The sequence below is a fragment of the Zingiber officinale genome, chromosome 10B, assembly GCF_018446385.1.
Source record: "Zingiber officinale cultivar Zhangliang chromosome 10B, Zo_v1.1, whole genome shotgun sequence".
Classification (NCBI taxonomy): Eukaryota; Viridiplantae; Streptophyta; class Magnoliopsida; order Zingiberales; family Zingiberaceae; genus Zingiber; species Zingiber officinale.
Genome location: NC_056005.1, coordinates 81,241,712 through 81,261,476, shown reverse-complemented (window position 1 = coordinate 81,261,476; position 19,765 = coordinate 81,241,712). Strand labels below are relative to the sequence as shown.

Genomic DNA, 19,765 nt, shown 5'->3' with positions numbered 1-19,765 from the left:
GATCTGCAACAAAATAAAATTTTAAATTTATCGATCCTATATTCCACGAAGGAATGTACATGTAATTTAGATCGAATAAAAATGTAAAATCCTAAAACTAATATAGCTCTTGCTATATTTAATTCAATCATGCACACACATAAAATGCCCTCGATATGTCCGAGGGTCCAATCACACACAAACACAATATGGCCATAATAGTTGGAACTAGGATATCTGCAACCACAGAGTTAATCTATTTGCACATTCTACTATTATCTTGCCTAAATTTATGTATGAATAGTGCATAATTTAACTGAAAACCAAACACACAGAGGCAAAAAACTAGCACTAATACCAATTGTTGGTTGCTACACCTGGATTCTGTTTGTTCCCCTGTAAAAAAATTTTGTACAAGCACGGAACTTTTTCTAGCTACCCATGTGCTCTACTGAAGTTAAACTTGGATTGCAAACGATGCTTAACATTATTAATCCATGTTGCTCTTCAGAAGTTAAACTTGGATTGGAAACGAAACTTAACATTTTTACTCTAAGTTCAACCGATGTGTTCTTCAGAAGTTAAACCATATTACAGAAGATGATTAAACATTTATTTCAAAGATTGGCTTCCAGGTTAAATATGATGAGGCACTAGGCCTTTATGGGTATGGGATCATCTACCACTTCCTAAACAAAGCCTTTCAAAGAAATTCAATATTTAAACTTATTACCCTCGATTTAACTAAAGAGACATCAATAGAAGCACAAGATTGAAACATGAAATCGAAACACCAAATCGATAACACAAAACCGATAGCCAAAAATCAATAGCCTCTTGTGTTGGTATTTCAGGATCCATACAAAGAACACAAACTAATTAATTTGAAGCAGAAATAATTAATTAGTTATACCTTTCTTTGTAGCTAAAGACCTCTTGATCTTCTGTTGTATTCCTCTCCTCCTATTGGACGTCGTGTGGACGACGGTCTACCAAGATGAAATCCACTTGAACCACTTCTTCTCCTCCAAGACTCTCGAGCAACCAAGGGATGGCAAAATAGGAAATTTTCTTTTTCTTCATCTCCTCCAAGCAACCGGCCACCAAGTGCTTCTCCTCTTCTTCTTCTTCCTCTCCAAGCAACCGGCCATAAGAATTTTCCAATCCTTGGTGTCGCCGACCCTAAGGAAGCAAAAGAGAAGACAAGAAGAAAGGTGTCGCTGACCCTTATGGGAAAGAAAACAAAGAAAGAAGAAGGGAGAGGGAGGGCCGACCACAAGGAAGAGAGGAGAGGGGGCAAGGCTTAGGTTGTGTATCTCATGAGGCACCCTCTCATTCTCTTTTATAATCCTTGGTCATGGCAAAAAAAAGGAAAGTTTTAAACATAATTAAAACTTCCTTATTTATGGCCTCCCTTTAAAAAAAAAAATTAACAACAATTAAAATCTCTCTTTTCTAAATTTCCTATTGTACATGGCAATAAAGGAAAGTTTTAAAATTGATCTCTCCCTTTTAAAACATGTAGACAACTACAAAAAAGAAAAAATTAATTAAAACTTCTCTTTTTAAATCATGGTTACAAAAAAGGAAAGTTTTATCAAAAATTAAAATCTCTTTTTAAAACATTATAGATAACTACAAATAAGGAAAGATTTTAACAAAATTAAAATCTCTCTTTAATCTCTTGTAGATAGTTATAAAAGGAAAGATTTTAAAATTTTAAAATTCTCTTTTAAAACCATGAGGATGACTATAAAAGGAAATTTTAAAATTAAAATTTCTCTTTTAAATCCCTTTATGAATGGCTACAAAAGGAAAGCTTTTAACAAAAAATAAAATCTCCCTTTAGTTCTAATGTTGTGGTCAGCCCCATGCTTGGACACCAAGCATGATTTGGTCGGCCACCTCTTGGGCTCCAAGATGATGCTTGGCCTGCCCTCTTGCTCCAAGCAAGGATGTGTCTGACCCATTACTTGGGTAAGAAGTGGACTTGGTGGATACAAGGCTTTATAGAGATTACAATAGAGACCGAGAGGAGAAATTGGTTTTAGTCTCCCGATGAGCTTGAGCTTCCTGTGTTCGCCCCGAACACCCAACTCAAATTCATCAATAATAACTCATACCACTAAAGAGTTATTATTGAAGTACCGCATCAATTTCAAATTATATTATGGGCTCCTTCTTATTATAAGTGCATTAATCTCTTTATGTTTAAGATATCGAATGTCCACTAATTAAATGAGTTACTAACAACTCACTTAATTAATATCTATCTCCAAGAGTAGTACCACTCAACTTCATTATCATGCCGGACTAGGTCCACCTCTAGGGTTTACATGACAATCCTTTTGAGCTCGTCAAGAGGACATCATCAACCTAGATTACTAGGGCACAGTTTCCTTTTATAATCAATAACACACCATATAAATAATATTATTTTTCAACTTATCGGGCATATTGATTTAATGAATTAAATCTCACCCATTGATAAATTAAATAAATAAATACTAAATATATGTGTTTGCCATTATATCGGGATTAAGAGTACGCACTTCCATAATAACAGAGGTCCTATTCTTTTATGCAATCAGTATAAAAAATAACCTCAAATGGTCCTGCTCAATACACTCAGAGTGTACTAGTGTAATTTTATAGTCAAGATAAATTAATACTAAATCACACTATGACCATTCCAATGGTTTGTCCCTATCCATTTTGGTCGTGAGCTACTATTTATAATTTATAAGGAACTGATAACATCATCTTCTGTGTGACATCACATACCATGTTATCTACAATATAAATTAAATGAACAACTACATTTAACATAAATTAAGATATTTGACCAACGTGATTCTTATTTCAAAATAAATGTTTATACAAGAAACTAGGCTTTTAGTATACATTCTAATAAAGATGTCGTGCATGTTCCTCCTCGGATCGCGAGTAGATCAAAATGTCGTCAATAAAGATGAAAACGAACTGATCTAGATACTCCAGAAAGATGCAGTTCATCAAATCCATAAACACCGCTAGAGCATTGGTAAGCCCAAATGACATTACTAAAAATTCATAATGTCCGTATCTGGTATGGAATATTGTCTTCTGAATATCAGATTCTTTAACTCTCAGCTGATGATATTCGGACCGCAGATCAATCTTAGAATATACTGATGTGACTCTGAGTTGATCAAACAAATCCTCGATCCGTGGTAAGGGGTACTTATTCCTGACGGTCATTGCATTTAGCTGTCTGTAATCGATGAACAACCTCAGAGTACCATCCTTTTTCTTGACAAACAATACTGGAGAACCCCACGGTGAAACACTAGGGTGAATCAATCCCCTGTCCAATAACTCCTGGAGTTGGACCTTTAGCTCGTTTAACTCTTTCGATGTTATACGATAAGGAGCTTTCGATGTTGGCGTGGTCCCCGGAATTAGCTCAATAGCGAACTCCACTTGCCTTCGAGGAGCCAAACCTGGTAGCTCATCTAGAAATACATCTGGATACTTTCGAACCACTGGAACGTCTAAGAGCTGAGTGCTACTGCTGTCGTCAGTATTAATTAATGACAAAAGAAATCCCTGACAACCATGCGACAACAGTTTCTGAGCATGAATCACAGAAATGATCGATATGTCGTCATCCCTGATGCTAATGAAATCCCACGAGGGTTGGTTCGGAGGTCAGAATGTGACCACCCTCGTCTGGCAATCAACCGTGGCATGATATGCAGACAGTCAATCCATGCCAACGATAATGTCGAACTCGACCATTTCTAGTACTAATAAATCAACCATGAGTATCATATTGCCAAAATCTAACGGGCAACCTCTGACCTCCTGAGTGACGTCCAATGTATCACCGGACGGTAGGGAGACAGTCAGTCACTGCGGTCTAAGAGTAGGTAGTCTACCTATGTCCCTCATGAATGCACGAGAAGTCTCATCAGATTCATGAATACAACAATCATAACTAGTAAGATTGGCCAATATAGATGTTTTGAGATCTGACTAACATTCTATACAACTTTATGATATAGGTTTACTAGGTTAAATCAATCTTACTCTATTAAGCAATAAATTATAGTAAAGTTAATTAGTTAACCAATTAACATGTTAGGAAGAGTTTAATTTATAATAATTATTATTATTATTATTATTATTATTATTTTTTATTCTTTTATTATTATTATTTTTCCCCATTTTTTCCTCTAGAAGTAAAAGGCTGTCATCCGATTTCATTCTCAAGGTGATTCATTCCATCCTATTTTTCTATTGGATAACATGTTCCCTTAATGTTGATATTTCTTCCTAGAGCAGAAGAAAATAATAACCTAAACTACATTTATTCTGCAAACTAAATCCATTGACAATGTCAAACTATGCAAGTATGTTCACTTAGTTGATCCAGATAATAGTGAACTCTTGTTACCAAATCAGTATCTACCATAGCCACGCACATGAGAAAAGATGATATAATATGTTCTCTTGTGTGGACATCCTGCACCACGTCTCGGAGCGGGAGCACGTGTAGATCTCGTTATATCTGTTAAATTATTACTCAAATATTACTACAAGTACCAAAAGTAATCATCATACATATTTGTCATCTGGAGATGTTCTGTCGTTGCTAAGTCTCCAAATATAACCTTGTCTAAGAATACCTCGGTATTCTCCGAAACATGAAAATCGACGAAAATCCGTATAAATCCGAAAATTACCCAGATTGACTTGCAAAAATCTAGGCTTTGATACCAAATAAATTGGTATCAGATTAACTCGAAAATCCAGAACACGAAGAACAGACATCGTAAACCTGCTCTGATACCAAAAGAATTGGTATCAGATTAACTCGAAAATCCAGAACACGAAAAAGTAGGCATCGTAAACCTGCTCTGATACCAAAAGAATTGTTATCAGATTAACTCGAAAATCCAAAACACGAAGAACAGGCATCGTAAACCTGCTCTGATACCAAAAGAATTGGTATCAAATTAACTCAAAAATCCAGAACACGAAAAAGCAGGCATCGTAAACCTATTCTGATACCAAATCAATTGGTATCAGATTAACTCAAAAATCCAGAACATGAAAAAGCAGGCATCGTAAACCTGCTCTGATACCAAATAAATTGTCATGCCCCGAGGGAATCCCTGCTCGAGGAAATTTCGACAACATCTCCCCTGTACCGGTGACAATCTGAAACATTACTACAATTAACTCATACACGGACAACACGGCCAGAACAATAAATATAAAATACAACAACAATCCACGCAGTTTATATCATTTCAGCCTCTGGCTGACACAACCACGCAGTTTATTTGAAAACAACCTACTCCATTACTACGAGGGAAAACGCATAACACAACAGAGAAACCATCGTAGCGAAAAAATAAGTAGAAGACCAAAACTCGTTAAAAATCCTCGAGTACAAGTCATACATCACACATATATATAAAATGCATAACAAGGAAACCAAAACCCAAAATATATGAATCCGTCGCGACATGTAGTGGTGACTAGCAACTGGAACCTTCTGACGGCCTCAACCTGAAATAGGATAAATTCAATGGCGTGAGTTCAACAACTCAGCGGGTATCGGGCTGACATGCATAGTAAGAAATAAACAATAGTAATAAATATGTGTACAGTCTCATGGAATAATGGGAAATACAAAACTATAAGAAAAGAAGAAGCTATACTCATCAGGACCTCCTATCAGGATAAATAAGGTCGTCAGATCGAAAATATCATATCTCCTGTATACATGTCAATCATATGCATCTACCAAATATGCAGCAAACAAAGTACAGCAAACACAAGCAATAAATGCAATCATGCATATGATGCAAATGACATGTCCTGGTCACACCTGACACCAGACAACCATCTCACACATGATTGAGAGACCGAGAATGTAGGGCTATGACAATTGTGCACTCTATCATCACTGCTGCTGATGAGTGACCGAGTGGACAGGATGTTGTCGGAGTACACCTATCCTCTACCCCAAATCATAAGTGGGGGAGCCCAATGCTTTCATCTCCTTGAGACAATCCAGAGGAGGGATCCCTGTCCTGCAACCACGCTGTAGTCACACTACCCATGAGCGGACCAGCGGAGCACCGACAAAGCAACTTGCTGCAACACACCCTGCTTGAATAAAAACCACTAACCCATGAGTGGTTGTGTGTGCAGATCCATATAACTAGCGACGCGCTCAACAATAATGGAGCCGACAATCGCGCAGCATGCAATCTTGCGAGATGGTGCATAACACTAAATATAAAATTCCTGACCATATCTACCTCCATAAAACATGTACCAAAAATAAAAAATTTAGGTACACGTATTAGATATGGTAACTGTCTAGTCCGATATATCATAAGGCATGGTATGTCACTACCTCTATGAGCATAAATAATCAAGAGGGTAATGAATGCAAAATATGTAAGCAAAATCAAGCATGCAACAGGTAACAAGTAGTGACATACCGATGTAGATATGAACATAATCATTACTACTCGTTAAAATCTACTATGCATATCAAATGACAATATTTAAAGATAAGTCAAGGTACCCGCCTCAAAAATGGAGATCGTATCCGAAAGATCCCACATCGAGACGCTCATCTCGAATCAAAGTCCTGTAATAAATTGTACAATTTAACTAAGTTTTATTGTAAGCAAAATAGCTAAACCAAACTCCTAATCCGATTAAAAAACTAGATTTTTAATTCCATTTAATCTCTGTTAACTACATAAATTAGATCTAACCCGAAGCTTAGATTATATCATCATTTAATCCTAATTAAATATATCTCAACGGTTAACTAGGGTTAGTTTCCTTAACCCTAATTATTCCATTTAGATTTAAATCTCGACTTAATCAACCTAAACTTAAGTAAATTCTAGTACAATTCATTCCTAGCCTTTCCCAGCTTCAACTTTGTGTACACTACAACAAGAGAAACAATTTCTCTACACCTTACCTCAATTCACCAAACCACTCTTGTTGATCCACAGCCAGGTAGTTGCTGCCAGAATAGGGGTAGCTATTGAAAACCAAGAAACACCTTGCATTTCACTGTCCAGATCAAAATGAAACTCAAGAAATCATCAGAGTCAACAACAACTTAAATCCAGAACTTACCAAATGCCAACAGTAGCCCACTGTTGGTTCACGATCAATGGGTGGCTCACGGCTATGGATCGATCTGGCCAACGACTATAGCGAAGCAACATTACCCAAGGCTAAGGCACAGCTCTAGATCGAACAACAGTGTAGATCGGAGATAATAGGGCGACGAAACTTGGATCTCAGCGGCAGTGGCTAGTAGCACCGGGCCGGTGTCGACAACGTCGACAAGGCGACACAGGGAGGCGAGCCATGAACCAGAGAAGACTCGGGGAGAAGAGCCTCGGCTTGATCGGGCGTTGGCGACCAGTGTTGGTCGTGGCCACCGGGGCGACGCGAAAAGGAGGGGGAAGGTTATGGGAGTCCTGATCGGCAGTGAGTCGGAAGGCGTCAGGGCTCGGGTGGCTGGCGACCGGAGATTTGAAGAAAGGTAGGGACTATGGAGAGGCTAGGGCAGAGATCGGGGAAACAGAGAGGTACCGATGTCGAACGATGATCGTGAGTGAGGGGGTCTCGGCCCACTATCGGACAAATGGTGTCGGCGGAGGTGGTTGCTACAACGAGAACAAGCAAAGGAAAAAGAGGGAAAATCGGCAGAGGGAGAGGAAGGGGAAAGGGTTCGGTGACGAAGAGGAAGAGAAGAGGGGAAGAAGAGGAATCGGGCGAAGAAAGGGCACGGGAAAGGAAAAGAAAAAGAAAAGAAAAGAGAAATTCAACTTTTCCTCGTTTAAATGGGGTAACTTAAATAGGTTTTCCCGTAACTCAATATTTGATCCCCTTAAATTCGTCATACGAGTTCCGAAAAATTTCCAAAAAATTTCTAAAAATTCCCTTAAGATTATTCCTTAAATAACCTATTATTATTTAATTAGTATTTGGGGTACCGTATTTTAAATTCAGTCTATGTATTACTTTGTTATACCATGTTTTCGATGAAACTAGATTATGTCTTGCATTTTCGTTGTTTGAGTTCTTATTCATTTTTAGAATTCATGCGGTTAGGAGAGAACTCAAGTCATATTAATTGGTATCAGAGCCATGGCTATGTTTCACCAATTTCATGGCAATACTATTTGTTTTTTCATCGATGTTGGTTTACATGTTGGATTAGGCTTTTCTAGTATTTGATCGTCGAAATCTTTAGCATAGAAAACCTAGGAAAGACTTAATTTTCCATATCATTTGTGTATTTCACGAAAAATATAATGAACAGTGGTGAACTATCGTCGTCTTCAGGAGGAACCGTCGTATTTAACCTAAATTTAGGTCCAATCGTAATGGTTTAATCGATTGGCTTAGTAAGTAAATCAATTACCAAGCTTAAAATAACAAACAAAATTAATGGAAATTAATTGCACAATCGATTAGTGAAATTCACTAATCGATTAGGATATCGAGATCAAATAAAGGATCAATTCTGATCAATTAGAGCAATCGATTGAGGCTACCTCGATTAAAAGTCTTGAGTATCAATAAAATCTTACTATCAATTGATTAAAATGTTTCTAATCGATTAACAGATTGAAATCATGACAGATTCGATTGGAATTGATCAACCTAATTAATTGGTATTTTTATTAAATTAGGATTGATATCTAATCGATTAACAACCTTAAACTCAAAACAAAATCAGTTAACCATCGATTGGAATGGTTTCCAATTAAAGGTTTTAAATAATCGATTCAATTTTATTCATGTAGAAATTGTTTAACTTCTAATAAATTAGAATTTAATTTCTAATCAATTAGGATTTGTATCCATGAAATAAACAATGATTTAGCTAAGAATGAATTAATTAGTATTAAATAATAATTAAATCATAAAATTTAAAAAATTTAAAGGAAGGTTTAGCTTGTTAAGGGTGGATTTTATATATATGATCATGTAATCGTATATAGTAGACTTTCAAATCGATTGGGTAAACCATATGGTATCAGTTGATTGATAAACCTTATAATGTAGAGTTATTAAGGTTAATTAAGTAATTATTTATTCAGTTAAAGTTTCTAGTATTTTCTTAGGTCTATCTATACGACGTGCTACTAAGTTGAATTATTGTGTCAGCCCAAAGGAAGACATCTTAGGTAATTTAATGCATTTTATGTTGGTAGATGTATATCTATGTTAAGAGTAATCAGCCCAAAGGAAGGTTACTTTTTGCCAGATATATACTTAAGGTAACTTACAACTATGGAACGCAATTTTGTTTTGTTCAAATCATGCATAAAATAGGTCGATGGAAGGTATATTATGCAACTGATTAAGGTTGTTGTAAGCTATATACCAAAATATATCTCATATAAAATATCATATTATGTGCATAAAAAGTCAACACAAAGGAATACACATTGTGTGACTAATTAAAGTTTGAGTTATATCAGAGAGTATCACTAGCAAATTATATTTTAATTCATAGAGTAAAATATAATGTTGTATTTAGTATATCAAAAGGAGTTCATTCATAAGTATTTAAATTTTATTTTATTTGCATAATCTTGTGTTTTATTACTTGCACTTATACATGTTATTGGCTTTAATTAAATTGTGAGCTAAAATAAATTTCTTTCTTTAATTTCAGTGCAATCTGTAACTACCAGTATTAATAATATCTCAACATTAACTAGTTTGAATTTTACTGGTAAAAAAGAATATGTGATCGTAGTCTTAAGTTGCATAGACTTAAACTATGCATTAAGGAACGATAGTCTCGCACCTCTGACCAGTACTAGCATTATAGAGCAGAGGGCTGAATTTCAGCTGTGGAAGAAATCAAATTATATAAGTCTAAGTATCATGAGGGTTTCCATGCCGACACCAATAAAGGGCTCAATAATAGAGAATGAAGATGCTAGGTGTTTCCTAAATCAACTGATAGACCGATTCACCTCAACGAAAAGGTTGAGACTACTATACTTCTTAGGAAGTTGATACCATGCGATACAGTGGTAAAGGAAACATAAGAGAGTACATTATAGAGATATCAAATATAGCTATAAGTTTGAAAGCACTAAAAGTTGATATGTTTGAAAGTATGTTAGTACATTTTGTCTTGATGTCTCTGCTTGCACGGTTCACTCCTTTTAAGATATCATATAATACTCAAAAGGAAAAGTGGGCATTGAATGAACTCATTGCTCAATGCGTGTAAGAGGAGGGGAGACTAAAGATTGAAACATCTAAGAGTGCTCACTTAGCATATGGTTCGGAAGTCAATTTAGCTATTGTATCCGCTGACACTTGGTGGGTAAATACCAGTGCTACTATTCACATAAGCATCACTATGCAAGGTTATCTCAAGAGTCGATTTTCTCTTGATGGTGAAATATATATATCTATACAAGAAATAGAAAAAAGACTACAATCAAATATATTAGTATTTTTAGACTTTATTTAGGAACTTATGTCAATTTAGATTTAGAAAATATTTTTATTGTACCATCTTTTAAACAGAACTTAATTTCAATTTCTTGTTTAGATAAATCAAGTTATTTTTGTTCATTTGGAAATAAATTTTTTAGTATTTTCTTTAATTCAGTTTTGATTGGCAATGATTATTTGATTGATAAGCTTTATAAATTGAACACTTTTACTTCTACGGTTGACAATATAATTATGCATAATATAGGTACAAAACATAAATTGACTGATGAGAGTTCATCCATATTGTGGCATAGGTTTAAAACATATATCCAAATAATGCCTAGAAAGGTTAATGTCACATGGTATTTTCAATTCCCTTGACATGTCTGACTTTGATAGCTACATAGAGTATATTAAGGGAAAGACTACTAACAAAAGCAACAAGGGCTAGCCGTTGTGATATTTTAGAGCTGATACATACGAACATTTGTAGACCATTCCCTAAGACATATTTGAATGAACACACATATTTTATTAGCTTCATAGATGACTATTCCAGATTTGACTATCTGTACCTTATTCATAAGAAGTCATAATTGTTGGACATGCTCAAAATTTTCATAGCCGAAGTTGAACTTCAACTAGGTAAGAAAATTAAAGTCGTTTAATCTGACTGTGGAGGTGAATATTATGATCGATATAATGGATCAAGTGAACAACATCCAGGACCTTTTATGAATTATTTATCTTGTTGAGTGTGGTATTGTGCCTCAATATACCATGTCTGGTACACTAAGTCAGAATGGTGTAGCTGAGCAATGTAATTGTACTATAAGAGACATGGTGAGAAGTATGATGCACTTCACTTCTCTACCAAAGTCTTTATGCGATGAGACACTCAAGACTGTAGTTTACCTACTCAATATAATACCTAGTAAGACAGTAACTAAAATTTCATTAGAGATGTGGACAGATAGACAACCTAGCATTAGACATTTACATGTCTGGGGTTGTCTAGCTGAGGCTAGTCTTTATAGACCTAATGAAAGGAAACTAGACTCAAGAACGATTAATAATAATTTTGTAGGTTACTCTGAGAAGTAAAGGGATATAAATTTTATAATAGCTTAAATAGATCTTTCTTCGAAACGGAAAATGCCAAATTTATTAAGAATGATGAGAGCACTAAGATTAGGGATGTATTTTTTTTTTTGAGGAAAATGCTAGTAATCCTCTTGTGGTCACTGCTAATGCAATAAGTAGCGATATGATTTCTATATCGTACATTATGGACATTGAATAAAGGTGATTCATTAAGCACATTGATATCATTACATAATCCTACGATTCCAAAACAAGTGTGCCATATCCACAAGTTTGCTGATGCAACCACTTCAAGAATAATTGTCGCGACCCCATGATCACCTCAAGTAAACTGACATTTTCATGTAACGGGGTAATTTCTCCATTCCCAATGCATACAATCAAAGTTATCCAACATATTAGGGAAGTTGTGTCTCTGTTAATGCATTTTAAGCAAACGTTGCATGTCAGAAACATTAATTCTTCTTAAGTATTGTAGCACAAATACTTCAATCACACATCGACAGAAGTTGACTAAGCAATCTAGAGCAGTTGTTTCACCTATTCGTAGGTACTCTTCACAAATATCGGTATGAGATCCATACGCCAATTGATGGATAGCAACCTTGCATTTCTGAATGGCTAACAAATCACGTCTTCCCACTGCATCAACCCTCCATTCAAAATATTTTGAATGATTTTGCAAGGCATGCTAAGGAATAACTCTTTTCGCATCTAAAATCGTCGTCGGAATACTTCATTGGGATATACCGGCTAATTAGAGAAATAATCATTCAAGAGTCAATCATGTCTGACTTCACGATCTCGATTTAAATACCTTCTATTAATTCTACTAAAAGAACTTTGAGCTATTAGAACTTTCATTTCCTCATGCTCAAGTAGCATCAGCATCATTTGGTCCAAGTCATCATTTGAATTAGCCAAAAAATTAGTCCACTAATCGCGGAGAATAAAACACCTAGAGCAATTAGGATCGTGAGACATTTGAAATAAATGACTATTATCAATGTGGTTTGAGAAGATAATTTTAGTAGAATGGAGGATTCTAGTTTTTATATATGAATATATAGAGGTATTTGTAATGACTAGTTGTATAATGGCTAGTTTAGTATAATGACTAATTTGTAACGGTTATTTTTAAATTGGCTAAAAATAGTAAAAAAAAAAAAAAGGGTAAAAAATGATCCGAAATGAAATGGTAGGAAGAAAAATAAAAATGGTAAGAAAAAAGTCAAAAACAATGATTAAATCATAAAAAAATATTATTTTTTGAACTATGTCCCGTCATTTGATAAAAACTTGGATTTTATATTTCGAATCCAGTTGATGGCTTTAAAAAAAATGATCATCTTTAGTAAATCAAATTATTTCTCCTCATTTTATAAACTCATTTCAATATAAATAATATTAATATAGATAAAAAATGAATTACATAAAATAAAAAAATAAAAAATTTTATAAAAAATATCTTAAAAACATCCACTACATACCATATCTCTTTTTAATACTTTCATAAAATTTAGAATGTAACTTAAACTGATCTTCTATCATCCCATTAGTATCCTTCATAAAGATTTCATACTCCTTCATTGATATTCGTATTTTTACATCTCAATTCGCTCTCTTTGTAGTTCTTCCATTTTTTTGCCACCTATTATTGAAGTCCATGTCATCAATGTCTTTAGTTTTGGATTTGCTCTTTCTTTTCGTTGCTTTTTGTCCCATTGGATGAGTATGAACTTCACAATCATCTACGTTGATAGGAGTGTCCAAATTGGATGAGGATGTCTGCCCCGTTGATTTTAAGATTTTTTATTGTTTGTTAGCACGATGACCAACTTTTTATGCAGCATATTTCTCATAATCTCTGAGAATTCGTCAAACATGTTCATAATTAAATGACTTATTGCAACGATTTTCTTGCCACATTTTATGTGCTCTCAAAGCACATCCTCATCGCTCCATCCGCTTTTATGATATGTATAAAAGTTGTTGTATATACCTGTAAATTCATTTACCATTAGATGGAGTCAATAGAAATGTGATTTTATCTTTGCTCCAACAATCCATCAGGTCGATACTTGTTGTAGAAATATGTGATTTCTTTCCAGAAAGTTTATTTCTTTTGATCATTATCGATGGTTGAATCGAAGCTAATATTGATCCATGCCTTTGCAAGGTGTATCTCTTCATCCATTGACCATTTGGCTCGTTTAGTGTCATGCACACTCAAACTTGCTTCATTGTCCAACTCTGGAACATCAGATGATGGTACTAATTCTTTGTCGGTCTCGGATACGTCTATGTTAGCCCTCCTTGATTCATCCGAGAGAATGAATGAGGGTTATGGAGAAGGAAGGGGGTGACATTACAAATTTACTTATCATGGATTGTCAATATTCGGATGGGTACATATAAAATGGAAGTTAAGGATCATTACTCGAAGGAGCCGACAAGGTTTGAGAACTCTAAAAATTTGGAGGATATTGTGGAATGCATGGAATATTTAGAAAATTTTAGGGGTAGTGCGTGGAAGTGGAAAATTGAGAATATTGAATATCAGGATGATTGCGTGAACTTTGCAAAGTTGCATTTTTAGAATTGGAAAATTTCTAAAAGATCCACTATAATTTGGATCCATTTCAAAAGAATGAAGGATGAATGGATTATAAAAAAAGAAGAATGGAATGACTTAATTGGAAATTGTTGGAAAAAAATTAGTTAGAAAAAAAAACGACCAGAAAATACTGTTGAAAGAAAGATAGAAAAAAAAAGGACAAATATTTGGTCCATGAAAAGTAGAACAGGGGATGAATTATTTATAATTACGGTCGGATCATGGTCGCGATCATGCCGTAATTGATTGTGATTCCTCCCTATGTTCATCATCCCCTCAAGTTATAGTTTGGATTGGAGTGGGTGGCTGGAAGCTGTTGACAATGGACAAGTGCCCAGACAACTTGGTGTAGGGGAGGGAGGTTTCTGACCATTCGTCTTGATCCAAATTATAATATATAAAATAATAAACTTATAGATAAATTGTAATCCATTATGATCGAATAGTAGTCATAATTCGATCCTAATAAGATTACAAATCATAAGTGGTCCAATGCTAATCATTTTTTTATTTTTTTTAATTGGGATAAGATAAAATGTGACAAAAATTAACGGTAAAAAACACAACGGTTCAAGGACTAGCTCGAAACAACACTTAACTAATATATATATTTCTTTTGAGAGGGCCCACCTTCCAAGAACGGTTTCGACATATCAATCCAGTCACAGATTTTTTTTAAAAAAAACAAGCCACAACGTGTCACAATTTTTGACACGACTTTCGGAAAAAAAATCCATAGAAAAAATCAGCGTCGGCGTTGCCCTTGATTCGATCCTACGCGGGCAGTGCCCGTATCCATTCATTTAATAAAAAAAAATGTGAGAGCATTCACGAGACAACAGGGTGCGGATATCGAATTAAAATATCATCGTAATTCGAACTCCAACGTTCGAAAATACCTAATCTAAAAAAAATTCAAACTCTTCTTCTTTATCACCGCACCGTGTCCGAGACACTTTGTCCTCACTTATCTACATTTTGCTTCAATTTAACCGGACTTAATCATATATTAGTGTTGGAGGAGAGATCCTGTCTCCTTTCCTGATTTTTTTCCTCTTTCATAATTTAACACCGTAATCCAACTTATAAATAGGGAAAGGATTAGAGGACTCCTGTTAATTACGTTCTTTCTCATTTATTACAGATCGTTAATCGAGAGCGCAGCGTCAGTGAATCGACTCAGCCATGTCCTCTCTCCGCCCTCACGCCGTCGTCGTTTCCTTCCCCGCCCCCGGCCAGCTCAACCCCACCCTCGACCTGGCCAACCTCCTCCACCTCCGAGGCTTCCTCGTCACCTTCGTCAACACCAGCTCCGGCCTCCATCGGATCCTCCAGACCTCCCAAGCTTTCCCGCCCGAATCCGACCTCCTCCGCTTCGAGACCATCCCCGATGGCTACTCTCTCGACTCCGCCGGCGCTCCCAACAACGAGGAGCTACGCCGCTCCATCAACCGCACCTGCGCAGCGCATTTGGGGCAACTCCTGCGGCGACTGAAGCAGGATCCGGTCCTACCGCCCGTCTCCTGCGTCGTCGCCAACTTCTTGATAGCATCGGAGGCGGTGGGGGCGGCGGAGGAGATGGGAATCCCCTTTTTTGTGCTCTGGACTACCAGCGCTTGCAGTCTCCTCGGTTCTCTCCATCTGCGGGACCTAATCCGAAGAGGATACGCGCCGCTCAAAGGTAAAACAGCAAGAACACAAAATCATCATTTTGGGAGAACACGAGCTTGTTTGTAGTTTCAGTAATCAACAAGTATGAGAATTTCTTTAAACTATGGATTTGTTGCTCTCATTTGTTCCTTTGTAGATCAGAGCTTCTTGACAAACGAATACCTCGATACCCCAATCGACTGGATTCCTGGCTTCGAAGGCATCCGTCTGAGAGATCTTTCCAGTTTCATCAGAACAACAAACCCTAACCAATTCTTCCTCAACTGTGAGATGGAAGAAGTGGCTTGTGCCCAGAGAGCTTCTGGTGTGATCCTCAACACATTTGATGAAATGGAAGGCAAGGTCTTGGATGCCATCAAAGCTTCCTTGCCTCGAGCCCATGCAGTAGGCCCTCTGTTCCTGCTACTCAACCAGATGAAAGGTGTGCCGAAGAATTTGAACCTTTTCGAAGAAGATCGCGGGTACAAAGAGTGGCTAAACTCTCAGAGACATGCTTCAGTCGTTTACGTCTGCTTCGGAAGCTTGGCACGTTTAAGAAGTGAACAATTGATGGAGTTTGCATGGGGTCTTGCTGATAGCAAGCATCCTTTTCTGTTGAGCATCAGGCCGGATCTTGTTGAGAATGTTGATGGTGGATTGCCTGAGGAGTTCATCAGAGAAGTCGAAGGGAGGGGTTGGGTCATGAATTGGTGCGATCAAGGCCGAGTGCTTCGCCACTCTTCCATTGGCGGCTTCCTCACGCATGGTGGTTGGAACTCCATGTTGGAGAGTGTTTGCAGTGGAGTACCAATGCTCATTTGGCCTGGCTTTGCCGACCAATTCACAAACTGCAGGTTTGCTTGCGTGGATTGGGGGATAGCAATGGAGATCGAGCAAGAAGTGAAGAGGGAGCAGATCAGGAAGCTCGTTGTGGAACTGATGGAAGGGGAGAAGGGGCAGGAGATGAGGAAGAAGGTGATGAAGTGGAAGGAGATGGCAGAGCAAGCTACTAATGCAGAGGGAGGAAGCTCTTATGCTAACTTGATGACATTAACCGAAGCTTTGTGTCGAAACGAAGTTTGAGACAGAATTTACGAATACCAAATCGAAGAACTTGGAGCATTCTTGCCGTTAAGCTATGTTAAGTTGAATATGAGAGGATGGCAAAAGCCGGAGTGAAGTATCTGTTTGTGTAACTGAATCAAGAATAAACTGTTTCGAGTGTGACTTGATGGTGCTTTCAATCGGTTCCTGTTGAATGGATTTGCCGGAGATAATAAAATTGTACGAATCAACCAAGTGCCTAGGTCGACTAAGTGTCGGGTGCACCGAGCTGCTGAATAAGTCGAGTGGCTGAGTGGAGGTGTGGTTAGATTTAGGTGGTGTTTGGTTTATGGGTTTGGGAATGAGGGAATTGATTCATTCCCAAACTTTGTGTTTGGTTAATTGGAATGGAATCAAGATTTTGGAATGAAATCCAAAAATTTGGATATGGATGAAACTCACCCCTTCCCTTGGGTTTTGATGAAATAGGATTGTGAATTAAGTTTTAGACAAAAATGCCCTTAGTATATTTGTTCATTTTTTTTTTAATTTCACACACTCTCTCTCATCATATTTTCTCGCTCCTTATTTTGTCATCACATTTTCTCTCTCAAGATATTTTCTCTCTCTTCATTCTCTCTCTATATTCTCTCCCATCATATACTCTCTCTCCTTATTTTCTCTCTCTTCATTATCTTCTATCACACTTTTTCTCCCATTATACATTTTCTACTTATTTTTTATCATATTTTCTCTCTTATCGTACTTTCTCCCTCATCATACTTTCTCTCTCTTCATTTTCTCTCATCACACTTTCTCTCTCTTTATTCGCTCTTATCACACACTCTCTCTTTATTTTCTCTAATCACACTTTTTCTCTAAGCACACTTTCTCTCTCATCATATTTTCTCTCTCTTAGTCTCGCATTTTCTCTCATCACACTTTATCTCTCTTCATTTTTTCCCATCATTCTTTTTCTCTCAACCCATTTTCTCTCTCATCATACTTTCTCTCCTCACTTTTTCATTTTCTCTCATAATACTTTCTCTCTCTTCATTTTTTCCATCACTCTTTCTCTCTCAACATATTTTCTCTCTCCTTAGTCTCTCATTTTCTCTCATCATACTTTCTCTCTCTTCATTTTTTCCATCACTCTTTCTCTCTCAACCCACTTTCTCTCTCATCATAGTTTCTCTCTCCTCACTCTTTCATTTTCTCTCATAATACTTTCTCTCTCTTCATTTTTTCCCATCACTCTTTCTCTCTCATCACACTTTCTCTCTCATCATACTTTTTCTCTTCTCAATCTCTCCTATCATGCACTCTCTCCTCATTTTCTCAGATCATACTTTCTCTCTCTTCATTTTTTCCCAACACACTTTCTCTCTCATCAAACTTTCTTTCTCACCATTTTCTCTCATCATATGTTTCTCTCACATTCAACTTTCTCTCCCATCTAATTTTTTCTCTTATTTTCCTGTAAGGGTAAAAAAAGAAATTTAGGTTCATTCCGATTGAAAATATTTAACTAACCAAACATCATTTTTAAGAATGATACCCAAGCTCATACTCATTCTCATTTCATAATACTATGATACTCATTCCCATTCCGATTCCTAGGAGAGAACTAAACCCATTCCCATTCCATAATATCTTTAAGGTGGGCGCATATGTGATTTAATACTTGTGATATCAAAATCAGTTAAATGATCTAATTTAAGATTATTGGGTTATTGGATATGGGCATCTTATATGTTGAATTTATTTTGTGCATTAATTATCATCTATGAGCTAATAATGAATGTACATTATATATAAGGTTAATCTCAAGGATTTAGGGATGTCGACCTAATTTCTTTTTCTCCATCAACAAGAAGTTTTGTGGTGTCATCATCTCCTAATTCCCTTGGAAGATCATCTTTTTGCTTCCTCTTCCTCAGGGATTGCCAAGACGATGTTTCGACAAGAACATGACTCTTCAATCAGGTAACTTATCTTTTAGTCTATGTATTACTTTGTTATACCGTATTTTCGATGAAACTATATCATGTCTTGTGTTTTTTTTATTTGAGTTCTTATTCATTTTTAAAATTCATGCGGCTAGGAGAGAACTCAAGTCATATTAATTGGTATCAAAGACAAGGCTATGTTTCACCAATTTCATGGCAATACTGTTTGTTTTTTTTTTTTATCGATGTTGGTTTACATGTTGGATTAGGCTTTTCTAGTATTTGATCGTCGAAATCTTTTGCATAGAAAATCTAGGAAAAACTTAATTTTTCATATCATATGTGTATTTCATGAAAAATATGACGAACAATGGTGAACTGTCGCCGTCTTCAAGAAGAACCATCGTATTTAACCTAAATTTAGATCCAATCGTAATGGTTTAATCGATTGGCTTAGTAGGTCAATCAATTACCAAGCTTAAAATAACTAATAAAATCAATGGAAATCGATTGTTCCAATCGATTTAATTGACACCAATCGATTAATGAAATTCACTAATCAATTAAGATATCGAAGTCAAATAAAGGATCAATTCTGATCGATCAGATCAATAGATTGAGGCTACCTCGATTAAAAGTCTTGAGTATCAATAAAATCTTGCTATCAATTGATTAAAAATGTTTCTAATCGATTAATAGATTGAAATCGTGACATATTCGATTGGAATCGATCAACCTAATTAATTGATATTTTTAATCGATTAGGATTGATATCTAATCGATTAACAACCTTAAATTCAAGACAAAATCAGTTAACCATCTATTGGAATGGTTTCCAATTGATTAAAAGTTTTAAATAATCGATTCAATTTTATTCATGTAGAAATTGTTTAACTTCTAATAAATTAGAATTTAA

At 36.0% G+C, this 19,765-nt stretch overlaps 1 protein-coding gene and 1 long non-coding RNA gene across 2 annotated transcripts; one reads left to right on the top strand and one right to left on the bottom strand.

Annotated features, from left to right (window-relative positions):
- Positions 1-6,573: 6,573 nt before the first annotated feature.
- On the bottom strand, positions 6,574-7,812 carry LOC122029648. The gene is made up of 3 exons (XR_006125116.1): positions 7,141-7,812; positions 6,980-7,074; positions 6,574-6,634 (listed from the first exon to the last, which is right to left on the bottom strand). It is a non-coding gene; the product is annotated as an uncharacterized LOC122029648 (long non-coding RNA).
- A 7,383-nt stretch (positions 7,813-15,195) lies between these two features.
- LOC122030438 (7-deoxyloganetin glucosyltransferase-like) lies at positions 15,196-17,156 on the top strand. Its single transcript, XM_042589639.1, has 2 exons — positions 15,196-15,887; positions 16,014-17,156. Exons 1-2 carry the CDS (start codon positions 15,392-15,394, stop codon positions 16,937-16,939), a joined length of 1,422 nt encoding a protein of 473 aa, XP_042445573.1. The 5' UTR covers positions 15,196-15,391; the 3' UTR covers positions 16,940-17,156.
- Positions 17,157-19,765: the final 2,609 nt, after the last annotated feature.

Bases quoted from the DNA above. Each gene is read 5' to 3' on its own strand.
- LOC122030438 (XM_042589639.1), top strand. From the start codon at position 15,392: ATGTCCTCTCTCCGCCCTCACGCCGTCGTCGTTTCCTTCCCCGCCCCC. The intron at 15,888-16,013 runs GTAAAACAGCAA...GTTCCTTTGTAG, and splicing joins AGGATACGCGCCGCTCAAAG to ATCAGAGCTTCTTGACAAAC.